General features: G+C 35.4%; 1 protein-coding gene across 1 annotated transcript in view; it reads right to left on the bottom strand.

Moving 5' to 3' along the window:
* Agbl4 (ATP/GTP binding protein like 4) overlaps positions 1-13,140 on the bottom strand; it is a 1,036,629-nt gene that overhangs the window by 950,445 nt on the left and 73,044 nt on the right. The window contains exon 3 of the mRNA XM_035438666.1: positions 6,276-6,423. Coding sequence (XP_035294557.1) covers positions 6,276-6,423 — 148 coding nt within the window. The remainder of the gene's footprint in view (positions 1-6,275; positions 6,424-13,140) is intronic.

Below are 13,140 nucleotides of genomic sequence, written 5' to 3' on the forward strand. Positions count from 1 at the left end.
TCCAAAGCTTCGTAGGTTGCTTTCCACAAACTGATGATAAGCCAGGCCTTATTGATGTTTTCACAGTTTTAAATTTTCAATTTGCTCTGATAGCTAAGTCTTTAATCCACTTATAAATGTTTTAAAGACATTAAAAGTAGTTTGCTATACATCCTATTTCTACTATTTATAAGACTATCATTGTCATAATATAACTCATGTAAATAACTTTGTTTCTGATTCCTCTACTGTTCATTTAGACTGCTTTTCTCTTCTTATACCATGTTATGGTTATTTTAAATTACAACTGCTATAAAAATTGAGTTGAAATACCAGTTCCATTAGCAAACATATATGAAATTCATGGTTTTCCCTTAAATTTGACTGAGAAATTCTTTGTATTTCATTTTATGCTTTAATTTTAGAATTAGTTTGTCAAATTCTATTAATAATTGGAAGAGGAAAATTCTTATTGGAAATGTTGAGAAATACATAAATTTTGTGAGGTCTTCGTACTGTTGAGACTACTTTTGTGAATACAGCTTTGCATCTCAATGCTTCAGATTGTTCCTCCATAGCCTTTCATTGTTGATGGTAACTCTCTTATCCTATTCCTCTTCATTTCTCAATAAATGTTGCTCAAATTTCATTATAATTTGGTAAGTATGTGTTTGGGTCATTTGCTCCAACAGGCTGAACACTGCACTCTTTCTCCTCAGGAAAGCTCTGCTTCATTTTACTCCAGATACAGATTCTCATGTACATACTTTAAACCTTGATATTAACAATTACTACAATAACTTGTATTTCTCTCAGCTTTACTCTATCCTGTTCTGACAAGCACCTTTTTACAATTTACTAAATTTATAATCTAACTCCACAACTCCTACAACTCTGTCACGGTCCTCAAAGTTACAATTTATGCTTGTTGCTTAGTAGTAATTACTGTAGTTTATTTTTAGTTTCAAAAACTGTCAATATTGGATGATGTGGTAATTTCAAATATCCAATATTCAATACCCTGATGGTGGATATCCATATATATGTTTATCTTATTGGCTAATGAATAAAACACTGTTGGCCAATAATGCAGGAAGATGGTAGACTAGGAGACAAGGAGAATTCTGGGAAAGGAAGGCACAAGGAGCCCTCCAAAACAGTTGTCATGTAATCGACAAAGGAGTAGAAAGTCCGGACATCCTTCAGTAAGCCAAGACCACGTGGAAATACATAGATTAATAGAAAGGGGTTAATAATTAAGGCAGGGCTAGCCAATAAGAAGCCCTAGCCATCAGCCAACAGTTTAATAACTAATATAGCATCCATGTGTTTATTTGGGGCTGAGAACAGCATCAGGATCTAGCAGGACAAGAGAAACCAACAACAACAATGCCCTTTCATATTGTATTTTCCAAACCCCTCACCTTCCACCCCTTTCTCCTTTAGAAATCTTGTATGTATCTTGAACTGCCTTCATCATCTTTGAACCTTGTGGTACATATTGCTAAAACTGAACCCATCATATACTCTCAGCCATAACAGAGTATCTGCTAGTAAATCTATCTTCCCCTTATATAATATCAATGAACACTAGTTTTTAGACACTGTCCACCAGCAACTCAAGACTGAAACCCAAGAGGAAAGAAAGAAGTACAGTAAGATCTATGATCTGTAAAATTTCCAATCAGAACATACATCCTAAACTATGATGGAAAAATAATGACTTTTCACAACACATGGCTGAAGAAACAGAGGTTAGAAGACTAAAGAATGAATTTAAGATTGTAGATCTAGAATTATAGAACAGAATATTAGAATAGAAACACTGGCAAGGAAAAATGTTCCATAAATCTGTAGAGAATTACACTGGGCCACTGGGCTGTGTGAAAAGCGGTATACACACATGGTGAGACTCCAAGACATGAACAAAAATAATTTACTAGAAAGTAACTTCAAAAAAATAACAAGTTCTGAAGTAGAGGCTATTACAGGCACATCTTCCAGCTCTCAAACGCCACCTTATGACTATGATGAAATAAATGCTCCCTTACCTACCCAGTTACAAAATCAATGATTTGACATCGAAAATAATATACAGCAAATTGGAAAATTGTTACCCCAAAGCTGGAGATCTCTACCAAAGAATCAGTGAATAACTTCACTCCTAGATGTGCCATGATTTTTAAAATCCATGGTTCAGAGATACTCAGGCTATAGCACTGATTATCTGAATCATTCAGTAGGTACTTGTAAACAGTCATGTCTTCGTAGCAGAGAAATTGCCATCACTATATTATGCTTTCTTTAACAAACCTTTAAAGTAAGCCTCAAAGAGCAATTAGCTCTACATGTATTAAAAACATCAACAATCTTTAATAAGAAAATAATTTTCTTTTGGGAGACAGGGTCTTTCTCTCTTACCCGTGGATGATACTAGATCTCATTATTCTTCTTTGTGTATCTAGAGAAAATCTATTGGCATGCCCAGATAAAACAGAATTGATGAATAGAGTAAATGGAACTAAATATAATAAATGAACTTGTTCTGTTGTATGATGTTACTAGAATCAATTAATTTTTTATGACTAGAGGCCTGGGGCACTCCATCATAGACTATTTATCTGTGTGAAGACTCAAAGTGAAGAAAATAAACAATTCACTCTGGATATGCGAATATCTGAGTAAAAAAATGACACTTCCAATAAAGAAATTCAAAGAAAGACACCTCATTCTATACGGATGCGAAAACAAAGTAGTGTAAACTTCAAACAGCATGCATTGGCTCTCTAAGTTGTGCACATCCTTTGTCCAACAGCTTCCTTCAAATTTCTCCTAAAGACAATATTGTAAAAGTATTTCCTGCATTAAGATGTTTCCAACAGTAATGTTTACAATAATATACAGTAGACAATGATCTTTATATTCAAGAATAATGAACCAGTCCTGTATATAGTAATCAGATATTTGTCATGCTTCAAGAATTAATAATATAAAATTAAATGTAATGATGTTTAGGTTCTTAAAAGAAAGACTTTAAAGCATATTTATAACACAAATTAACTATAAGCCAAAATAAATAAGCATAGAAAAATATCCCAATTTAGTATTATCTGCTTCAAACTAGGAAAAATAATAGGGGTGTGTGTGTATATATGTGGAAGTGGTGTGTGTGTGTGTGTGTGTGTGTGTGTGTGTGTGTGTGTGTGTGTATGTATTTCATTTTTCTGCTTTTAAGAATTATCTATATTCTGTGTTTATTACATTGAGCATTGGCTGCTTTTGTAATCAGAGCAAGATAAATGTAGGATATAAAAAATATGCATGAATGAAAACAGCTTAAATAGCCCAGGCATATCATTTTATTTTCTCTTATTGGCTAAAATTTTATCATAAGTATTTAAATAGAAAAATTTGCTTTTACCTCACACAAGTGTTCTGCTGCATCAATAATGCATTTCTACATCAGAATATTTAATATCAGTTTTTCAGAGAGAAAATTACTTTTTCATAAAGGTACCAGGACATTTAGTTTCCATCAACTATTGCAAATGTACTATTTAGCAACTACTTTTGGAGTGCTAATAAATCAGTCCTGTGATACAGCAGCGCATGTTCCAAGCTTTTATCTCTTCCTAAAAACATCAAGGAAAATAACCCCAAAGCTAGTCCTGCATGTACAGTACATTTGATCCTTTGATTTTTAACATTCATTTAATGGAGTCTGCCTGTGATGACTAATATTTTCTTGTCTGCTGGTACCAAGCACTAAATAAGGTTCTTTACGAGATTACATTTGCGAAGCTCCCATTTTAACGGAAATTGGAGAGATATGGGAAAAGATTACAGGAAAAGGCATTATAAAAGCAGATCTCACAAGTCAAACTTAATAGCAAAACCATTCTCTTTGTGTAGGCAACCATGAAAACAATATCCTGTGAGCTGGGGATATATACAGTATCTTCCTGGTCTATCTTTAAGCCTTCTTGAGACAGATTTCCATAACTTTATAAGGTGGGTAGAGTTGATGAAACAGTGGCCACAGAGAGGTGAAGAATAGAGCATAAGGTTCAGAAACATAAGACTTTGGGTTGTAACAAGCATAGTATTGCTTATGTAGTTAGACCCAGAGCGACAGATTAAGCGTCAGCTATGACAACTTCAAAAATAATTTATCATAAAACATAACCAATTCTCTTATTAAAAGACCCCCTTAGAATACATCCATGCTACTCAATTATTTAACTGCTAGAAAAGATTGCTACAAAGACTATATACTTTAAATATACAGCATAAAACTTAGAACACTGCTGTTATGAAATTTCAAACAATAAAACAGATATTCCTATAAGCAAACTAGAAGGGCAAACAAAAATATTTGCAATGCACAAGGAACTTTCCCAATAGTCTGTGTATAACTGAAGGAAGTAATTGCCTCCAAATCTCAAACCAGCACAGCTCCTACTTCTTTATTTGTTAACATAAGCTGTATAAAGACAATCTTCATGGAGGCTGAAGTGAATAAGAAACTAGGGCTAGTCCTAATGTGTCTCAAAATTTAAGAAATTTTAAAAATTAAGAAGTGAACTACTGTTCAGTCTCTATTTAACAACAAAATCAAAAACTAACCAGCCCCCTTTCTAGGAGTTAATTGCTTCTTAGATGCAATAAGCAAGTTGAAGGATATATAAGCTACATAAGAAAGAAAAGTGTGATCTTTTTATGAATGTGGAAATCCTGTCATATTTCTAATGCATTTAAGAAGGTGCTTTCTTCCTTTCATATAAATTGTCTGCAGAATAGCTGTTTGCTTTTCAGAGGACTATATATGTGACAAGCATAACTTACCAACAGAAGTCAGCAACAGAAGGAGGTGAGGGTACAGTGTGATATCAAGTGATCCTTGCTTGCAGAGAGCCCACATAAATCTTGGAAAGTATTTTGAAGATTACTGATTATTTTATGGAATAATCCTAGAGTCAGGTGAACCAGTGTACATGGCCATGAAGGAGAAAGAGTAAGGTATTGCTATAGAAAGAGTAAAAGAGATTTCACCATGTGAAATTGGCTAACAGCAAGCAGCAAGTCTAAGACTTAGGGATGGTGGGGGTGAGGGAACTCTGTGTGAGCTTCAGCTCTTTTGTCTCTTCCCCCATGTGCCAAAAACTTTGAGGTGTCATATTTATTAGTGTACAAATATCTTTCCTGTATTTAGTTTCCACAGTTAGCCTCTAAACTTCAATAAAGATGGCATGTTCCTCACTGCTGTGTCAGTGGGATTGTAGAGAAAACTTTAGTGGATGTCCCTCCCTTTTGTGCTGAAGCCAGTATGCCAGGAACAGCTGTGTCAAGGAAGAGCCCTGAACTCCCTGAAATCCAGACACCGCCAGATCCTGAAACGTGAATCAAATTGTAACTCAAATGAACAGAGAGATGCCACAGCATTGACTGACAGAGTAAAAACCAAACAAGCTCCTTTTATTTTCCCTGGTGTTGTAGATAAAGACAACCCAAGGGAAGACAGGGTGAAAATTTTCATGGCCAGGCTTCCAGATGCTAAAAGAACCATAAAATCACTATGTGTGCAGTTTGTGCAGTCTGTTTGTAGCTGCTGGAATGGAATGGAATAGCATGGCAATATTTCTCAAAATTAGACTTTGCTAATGCTTATTTCAAGCACATGTATGCTATTGCTCTATTTTCATCAATAGTCTTTCAGGAAATAAAAGTTTTCAAAAAGTATTGTAAATCATTGGCAGTTAGAAAGTAAAGCTAGAGAAATCAAGACTCAGCCAGATTAATACATTTGTAAAATTTAAACCTGACACAGAAAACACAGGTTTCATGGAATCTCTAGATAATGCTATAAAATGGACTGAGTTCCTAGGTACACAAACCTCAGGGAAGACACTCAGTTATAAAAATCATGCAAGCTTAATGAACATCCTGTTGAATAAGAGAAGCACTTTTTGAGATGGGGTCTATGAGAATGTCTTCCTGGGTCTTTGCATAGATAATGTAACAGCATATTAGATTCAGAGAGCAACAAGGTACTTGCAATGTTTTCTTATGGTATTCCATGAGGAAGCCTCACATACAAGGATATAATCAATAAACAACATGCTTTTTCTAGACACAAGTTTGCATTAATGAATTTCCAACAAGAATTCTTTACCTCTCCCTCACTATCTCTTGAAACGAAAGTCTATCCTTGCTATAGATATAGAGCAATATAATCTACTACAGTCAAGGTTTTAACACCTGTTAAAGAAAACGATATTCTTTTTCTAAGATCATACTAGATAGCCACCATTCCCCTCACCTGTGATTCTTTCACATTTTCAACAGTGAAGTTGAACCAGACCCGGAAGCGAGGATTACAAGTATCCGGTCTAATGAACAGATCATACTCAAACTCAGAGACTTGCTCAACCCGGCCAAGGTTACCTATGACAAAACATAAGAGAACTGTGTTTTAATAGAAGTTCATGCACCTCGATAATATTATGAGCTCTGATACTAGTACTATCTTCATTTGGCATTAGTAGGTGTAAACATTCACAGTCTTAATCTACCAACTCTGAGTACGGCCCAAAGTAAGGAAGAGTTTCAGCTAGTTCAGGCTGCAGTGCAAAATCTCTGCCTGGCCCTTACAATCTAGATCCTTTGTGCAACAACAAGATTGGGTTATGAAGACTATAGTATGTTCCAAAAACATTGAGGAATGAATCACAAACTACAGTTTCCTAGTTAGAAAAAAAATGAGGATAGAATATAAACTAATTCTAATAGGTTAAACATTCTTTACTTTTCACAACATGGCTATTTAGTTCGTGTGGTAAGTTGCTAAAAGAGATAACCACCTGCTAAAAATGAGTCAAGGTGACTACAACTGGCCTGAAAGCAACTGACTTAGACGTTGGTATTGTGTTGATCTTAAGGAAAATAGCAGTATCTAATTTAAAATGAGTACTAGAATGCCTGTCTCTAGACCAGTGGTTCTAACCTTTCTGATGCTGCAACCCTTTAAGACAGTTCCTCATATTATAGTGACCACCAACCATATGTTTATTTCATTGCTATTTTGCTATTGTTAGGAACTGTAGTGTAAATAACTTATAAGCAGGATATCTAGATGACATGCAACCCCTGTGAAAGTGTCGTTTGACCCTCAAAGGGATTTCAGCTCACAGCTTGAAAACTACTGCTCTGGAGGAATGCTTAGGAACAAACATTCAACTTACATGTGCCAAAGTTTTAATTACTTCTTTTCAAAATTCTGTTGACATGTCACTAATTTTTCTGCATATGAGTTGTACTATAATTGATGGAGTACTTGCCAGAGACCCAGAAACCTGGATTCTACTTCACTTGCTTCCAATAGTATGATGATAGATAAGCTATTTACATTCTCATAGTCTTATGAAAATGCTGAATTATATAACCCCAAGGTTCTTTCAGATATAACCTTCTTTAGTTGCCTATTTCTAGCAATGATTAGGCAGTGATCTAAGACAATAACTCCATAAATATAACAATTAACTTTTTTATTTTATCTGTTCTATTAAAATTTAATATGAGATAACACTTTACTTTCCCTTCTGGGATGTAACAGTACCTTTATTTTAGCATATTCACATTGAAATCTTACATTGATGAGGAAATATATATATGAACTAATTGATACCGAATACTTATCTCTTAATGTTTCTTTCAATTGTATTCATAATCCCCAAAGAGATTCCTTATATAAAATTAGTTCTTTGAATTATAATCATCAAAAATATTGACGGGTGTTGGTGGTGCACACGCACGCCTTCAATCCCAGCACTTGGGTGGCAGAGGCAGGCAGATCTCTGTGAGTTCAAGGCCAGCCTGGTCTCCAGAGCAAGTGCCAGGATAGGCTCCAAAGCTACACAGAGAAACCCTGTCTCAAAAAATCAAAAAATATTTATTAAGACATGATTTATGAAAGTCAGAGTATTTATTACACAATGAAACTAAATACTGGGTCAAATAATTTAGGTTAGTTTTTAATTTTCTGAGTGACCATGGAAAATTAATTTAAAAATTCCAACATATTTTTTATCATTATAAAGTAAAAAATATGAGACTGGATAGATGGCTCAGTGTGTAAGGGTACCAAGGCTGATTATGTCAGTAGGAGCCCCAGGGTACAAACAGTAACTAAAAGGAAAGCACCATCTCCTTCAGGTGGTTCTCTGACTTCCACAGGTGCACCTTGGTATGCATCTACCAATACACACATACACAAAATAAATAAATACAGTAATATAAGATAACATAAATTGAAATATAAGCATTTGTTCCTACATTAGAGAAAATATAAATTTTAATGACTATGCAATTAAGACAGAAATTAATTTTAGTATAAAATTAATAATTCTGATTTTAGATGTATGCTATAGACTGTACTGGAGGTTAACTGTGTAATCAATTTAATCCTCAGCACATGTTTCATAAGTGAGATACTGTTGCTGTCCCGTATCATACAAGAGAAACAAGGAACAATGAACTAAACTCCAAAGTTATGTAGCAAGTAAATAAGTAACATTCCTAAGTGATGTGAATACAAACAACACATCTTTAACCACCAGTGACAGTATACAGCTGTGTACCTGGGAGAATGGCACAGGGATCAGAGAGATATAAATGGAAGCAGATTTTAAATTATTGTGCCTGATACATACTCCATTATTAAAATAGTAAAAGCTTAAAAGGAGTCATTGCACACTTCAACTTTTCATATTCTAAAAATTATATATCAATGCTTGTTCTAATCTTCAAAAGAAAGCACATAGTTTGTTTTGATAGTTGGACAGTACATATGGTTTCAGCAAAAAGAAATCTTTAAAGTGTTACTATGTATGGAGTTTTTTATCAATAATAAAACATACATCTCTAGAACTATAAATTTTCAAAGTAATTTTACTCTTATATTATTACATCTTCACCTTGACCAAAAGATGATGAACCTGAAACATGTAAGCACTTAATGCCTATTTATATTTTTTTACATTTTCATTCTTTTTCCCCTTTTTCCTGGATTTTTTTAATTTAAATTAGAAACAATCTTATTTTATGTATCTGAAGACAAGTGGCATATTTTCTCTATTTGAGGATGCTAGCTTAATAATATACTCCATAGAGACTTATACAACCAAGTTCATTGCTGCCCTATTCACAGTAGCCAGAAAATGAAAACAATCGAAATGTCTTTCAAATGATGAATGGACAATGAAAATGTGGGAAATACATATTCAGTGTAATTCTAGGCATCTGTAAAGAAAACTGAAGCAATGAAATGTGGAACTATGGATGGAACTATGAAAGATCATATGCAGTGAGCTGAGATCCAGAAATCATCTCTCTCTCTCTCTCTCTCTCTCTCTCTCTCTCTCTCTCTCGCTCGCTCGCTCGCTCTCTCTCTCTCGCTCTCTCGCTCTCTCGCTCTCTCTTGCTCTCTCATTTCTCTCTCTCTCTCTCTCTCTCTCTCTCTCTCTCTCTCTCTCTCTCTCTCTCTCTCTCTCTCTCTCACACACACACACACACACACACACACATGCTTTGAATTGTAGTACCCATAGAAGTCAGGACACTAAAAAGGGACCATGGTGGGAGAGGCAGGGTGTTAAGGGAATAGTAAAGGAATGTAGATGTTATTATGAAGTGGAAAGGTAAATAGAGGGATAGGAAGGGTCAAATAAGGTGAGGGAGAAGAAGGCATGGGAGAACAGGGAGTGTGGGAAGGAAAAACACCGAGGAATTTTGAAAAGCAGCCATATGCAGACTTACTACTGTAGAAGCACAAGATCAAGCCAGTCAAACTCCCAGCCGGACAAAGGAGGTTCTCACGAAATCCCACTCCTCGTTAAGAAGTTATTAGCAACTGATGGCTTCTAGTGAAGGAGATTAAGTTTCCTTCAAGGAGGCCACCCTTCAGGGTTCACCCATGTCCCAGTACATATCCCTATACACATTCACATATAAACAACACTAAATGGACTCAATGGGTTCTTTAAAAGAGTAAATAAAATTAGAAGGGGAAAGTGGTGTGTGGAGGGTGATGGTAAAGAATTAGAAGGGATAAAATGGGATGGGGTAGATTTAATTAAAATACTAGTTTTATACATAAAATTTTCAAACAAATAATATGAAAGCTCCGTGAGAATAAAACCAAAATACTGACCCAATAATATATATCTCCAAGTACAGCAATGCCACATATATTTTATTCATATAATAAAAACATGCCATAGGGACATAGGAGCCAAGATATGTGAAAAGTATTACAGTGATATTGAACTGAATAAACTAAAGGCTTGCAGAGTTTAACGTAAGTGGGAAGTTAAACCTGAAGGGTGAGTATATCTTCTACATCTCTAGTATGAGAAGGCAGAAAGTTCATCCTAGCAAAGAAATCAGAATAGAGGGCCAAGAAGGGCGGGCTAAGGATTGTCAGTCACTTTGGTCAGGTTCCAGTAAAACAGGAGTGCTGCAAAATAAAGCTGAAGAAAATGGGGGTAAATAAATGTGGAGAGACCCCTGAACGTGGATGTCAATGAGGAGGCCTCAGCACTCTATGGGGCCCCTGGTAGTGAATCAGTATTTACCCCTGGCATAAGAAGGGACTTTGGGAGCCCATCCCACAAGGAGGAATGCTCTCTCAGCCTGGACACATGCGGGAGGGCCTAGGCCCTGCCCAGGATGATATGACAGACTATGGGGAACCCCCATGGAGGGCCTTACCCTCCCTGGGGAGCAGAGAGGGGATGATGTGAGGGGGGCTTGTGGGGGAGGGTTGGGAGGAAGGGAAGGAAAGGGAGAGGGGATTGATAATGTGAAGCAGCCTTGTTCCTAATTTGAACTAATAAAATAAATAATCTCTTGGGGGGAAAAAGAAATATGGAGAACCTACAATATTATTCTTATTTTTTTAATATGAAAACTTTAAAAGATTTTTGTAGTGGCAGTATAATATAAAATGAGAGAGCCATTATAGAAATAGCAATAATATATGTATTTTATTAACATATTGAAATATTTCAAACGACAACTAATAGAAACTTTTGTGAAGCAGTGACAGGAAAGAGTTAATTACAGGTTGAATCTGCAGGTATTTGAAAGGGAAAGCTTTTCTTCCCAATTGATAATTTCACTAAAATATTTGATTCACTTTCAGTGGGAAGAAAAGGTAAGCCAGCAGTCTGGTCCTCTGGCTCTTGTCTCCCCTTGTTTATGTTTTTCCCTTAAGTCTTAGTCTATGGGACTAGACAGCCATTTAAAATTATCAAAACAGAAACAGAATTTTTTTTTTAAATCCTTTTATAACTTGAAGGGTGAATGATTATTTGGCAGATTTAAACTACCAGAGATGTGTTTACTGATCATCAAATGAAATTTAAGCCTTATTAATTTTCACTTGCAAGGCCTGCAGGGGAGCTGAAGGCAGCAGTTATGGTAGATAGTTGGAAATCAAGGCTGTACTTTGAAACATTTCTGGTAAATAGCCTCAAGAGATTTCAGCAAGACAGTGAATAAAAATTCTAGGATAGAAATATTTAACAGGATCATTCCTATTCTGAAGAAGTTATGCATTCCTAATTTTCCACATTTCATAACTTTATGTAAACGTCACACAAAACCTAAAATAATTTCAGCCACAGACTTCCTTGGCATTGAGAAATGAAGAGAACTTATACTGTGTCTCCTAAAGCGAGTGCCTGTTTCTACTTCTACAGAAATTGATGCTATAAGTAAACTAACAAAGTGATTTCCTTGAAATACATACTGAGTGCTGTTAATCAATAAACACTGAATAAAGAATGAATAATTGATGTTCTAGCTCTAATTATGCAATGACTAAAAATAAAGGTTTGAAGGTTAAATGCCATTTTAAAGTCATTCTTCCTCAAAAAACAAAAATATCTCTGTCAAATATTTTTAAATGCATGCACTAATGATTATAATGGTCTGAACACCTGGTTATATTATTGATTATATTTATGACCTTGAGCCTAATTCTGTCTCTGAAAAATTATCATATCACTTCTGTCCCTTTTCAAATAATCTTCTCTTGCTGGCTCCATAACAAACATGAGAATGTTCCTCATGACTCAGTCCCAATATCATCATCCCCTTTGTTTTAGATTTTTCCAAATTGTAATCAACTGCCTTCTTGGTTTTTGCACCACCAAAAGCATAAAACGCCAAATCACCCTACAGAAATATAAAGTCTGCCTCTAACCTGTATAAATGTTTGTATCATTCAATTTTCTATTTTTATAGTTCTATTTATTGTTTCTTCAGACATTTATTGTTTTGGCATATTTACTCAAGAATTTTTCCACAGTAGGAGTCCTCTTAGGTGTTAAAGTCTGACCATTAAAGCCTTGTTCACTACTACCTCTTGCAAGATGACTTCCAGAATTAACTTCTCCATTATGCTCTCATATTACTTTTGCTACTCCTTGATTAATAATGGCCATAATATGACAAAGGGATTGAAGACTGCACCAATGAGTCAGAAAGCCTACTGGTAAGTCTTTGTGCTACTGCTCACCAAGCTGTGGAATTCTGAACAGGTTAATTAACTTCTAGGAAATTTAGCTTCCTTTTACTGAGAAAACCATGTGCACAATGTCATCTTTTCTATCCTTAGAAACCAGAAGAAACTCTGAAGCAGGTAATCCATTAAAGAAAGGTCAAGGACTCGGTCAACAATGCATATCAGAGAATCTCAGTGTTTGTTTGCAGGTAGGATAGGAATGAAAAGGTAAAGAAACACTGCCCAACAAAGAATAAGGCAGTATCCAGTTTCCCAATCAGCTTTTTTTAGTATTCTAAGTAACTCAAGAAATGAAAAATATTAAATGGTGCAATTTTGTTTTTACTTGTGTGGTGAATTATCCCAATCTCCACGGATGGAAACGATATGCAATTTTTAAAGTGTGTGTGTGTGTGTGTGTGTGTGTGTGTGTGTGTGTGTGTGTGTGTGTGTGTGTGTATCTGAGTACAAATGTGTGTACAGACATGTGCTATGGCAGGTGAAGATAAAATGACAGCCTCTGGTCTCAACCTTTCATTTCACTTTGTTTAAGACATGGTGTCTCTTTTGCTGCCACATACGCTGAGTTAGCTGGT

Source organism: Cricetulus griseus, chromosome 2, assembly GCF_003668045.3.
Source record: "Cricetulus griseus strain 17A/GY chromosome 2, alternate assembly CriGri-PICRH-1.0, whole genome shotgun sequence".
Classification (NCBI taxonomy): Eukaryota; Metazoa; Chordata; class Mammalia; order Rodentia; family Cricetidae; genus Cricetulus; species Cricetulus griseus.